Below are 1336 nucleotides of genomic sequence, written 5' to 3'. Positions count from 1 at the left end.
TGTAGGGATACCTGTCATATCCTCATGCGACCATGCAATACAATCGGCGTTAGATTTAAGGAATTTAATGAAGTCGGACCTGAGTTCTGGATGCAGTCCTGTCCCCAAGTGGAATTTCCTCTCTTGGAATTCCTAGAACAATGCCACTTGCTCCAGCTCTTCCGCTTTGGACTTCGTCGCATCGATTTCTTCTAGAACTTGAAAATATCTCAGTACCTGATAAAACTTTCGACGCCTGGCTAACTTTATCTACTTCAGGAGTAGGTGATGGGCCGTGTAATTTCTATGTCACATGCCACATCTCTCTTGCTGCTGGGTGGTCACCCCTTATATGCTTAATTCCCTCGGGTGTTGGAAACTTCAGCAATTGATGGTATGTTGATGGTACAACTTTCATCTCGTGCAACCATGGCCTTCCCATATCACCAACTACCACTTCTAAAAGAGTTGTTTTCATTACTCCTTCAGCATTTGTGAGTAATAAAATCTCTCCCCGCGTTGTCACACTAGCGAGGTTGAACCCGGCGAGAAGCTTCGTGGCAGGAATAATGCTTCCGGTGAGTTTATCTTGCTCCAATACTCTCCATTGTATGATATTAGCCGAACTCCCTAGATCCACTAGAACATGTTTAATCTTAAAATCTAACACATTTAAAGAAGTTACCAGTGCGTCGTTGTGTGGTAGCGACAATCCGTCTGTGTCCTCCTCTATAAAAGTGATATCATCTTCCAGAAGCCTTTCGCTATGCATTATTGATACTTTCGTCTTCTTTACTGCTGAAAAGGTGACCCCGTTAATCTCGTTCCCTCCGAAGATTATGTTGATTGTTCGACGTGGTGGATCTTTTCCTTCTTTCAACGGTTCCGCATGGTCTCAGTTATGACCATAATTGTTCTTAGCTCGGTCACTCCAGAATTCTCTGAGGTGAGCATTCTTTAGTAATGTTTCCACTTCTTTCCGGAGATGTCGACAGTCCCCTGTCTGGTGGCCATTCATCCCGTGGTATTCACACCACAAATTGGGATCTCTCTAGTTAGAATTAGATCTCATCGGTCTTGGAAATCGTGCTTATTTGATATTTTGCATGACCGATACCAATTCCACTATACTGACATTGAAGTTGTATTCTTATAATTTGGGGTAGGAAGGATCCCGTGATCCTACCACTTCTTTGTCCTGCAGTGATCGTTTATTCCGACCGCGATTGCTCCTCCTGTCAGTCGTGAACCTGTCCGCTGTCCGGAAACCTCTGCTGCGGCCTTCGGTTTGTTCATAAGGCAAAAATCGGCTACTCAAAGTCTACCTGTCCACGTCATAATCATACTTTGATTTTTC

General features: G+C 44.0%; 1 protein-coding gene across 1 annotated transcript; it reads right to left on the bottom strand.

Moving 5' to 3' along the window:
- Positions 1-283: 283 nt before the first annotated feature.
- On the bottom strand, positions 284-751 carry LOC138894551 (uncharacterized). The gene has a single exon (XM_070179255.1). It carries the CDS (start codon positions 749-751, stop codon positions 284-286), a length of 468 nt encoding a protein of 155 aa, XP_070035356.1.
- Between the last annotated feature and the right edge of the window lie 585 nt (positions 752-1336).

This window comes from Nicotiana tomentosiformis, chromosome 6 (genome assembly GCF_000390325.3).
Source record: "Nicotiana tomentosiformis chromosome 6, ASM39032v3, whole genome shotgun sequence".
NCBI lineage: Eukaryota > Viridiplantae > Streptophyta > Magnoliopsida > Solanales > Solanaceae > Nicotiana > Nicotiana tomentosiformis.
This window is presented reverse-complemented; position numbering and strand designations above follow the sequence as displayed.

What these genes read in the sequence shown, in the direction of transcription:
- LOC138894551 (XM_070179255.1), bottom strand. Translation starts at nt 751, where the DNA reads ATGCATAGCGAAAGGCTTCTGGAAGATGATATCACTTTTATAGAGGAG.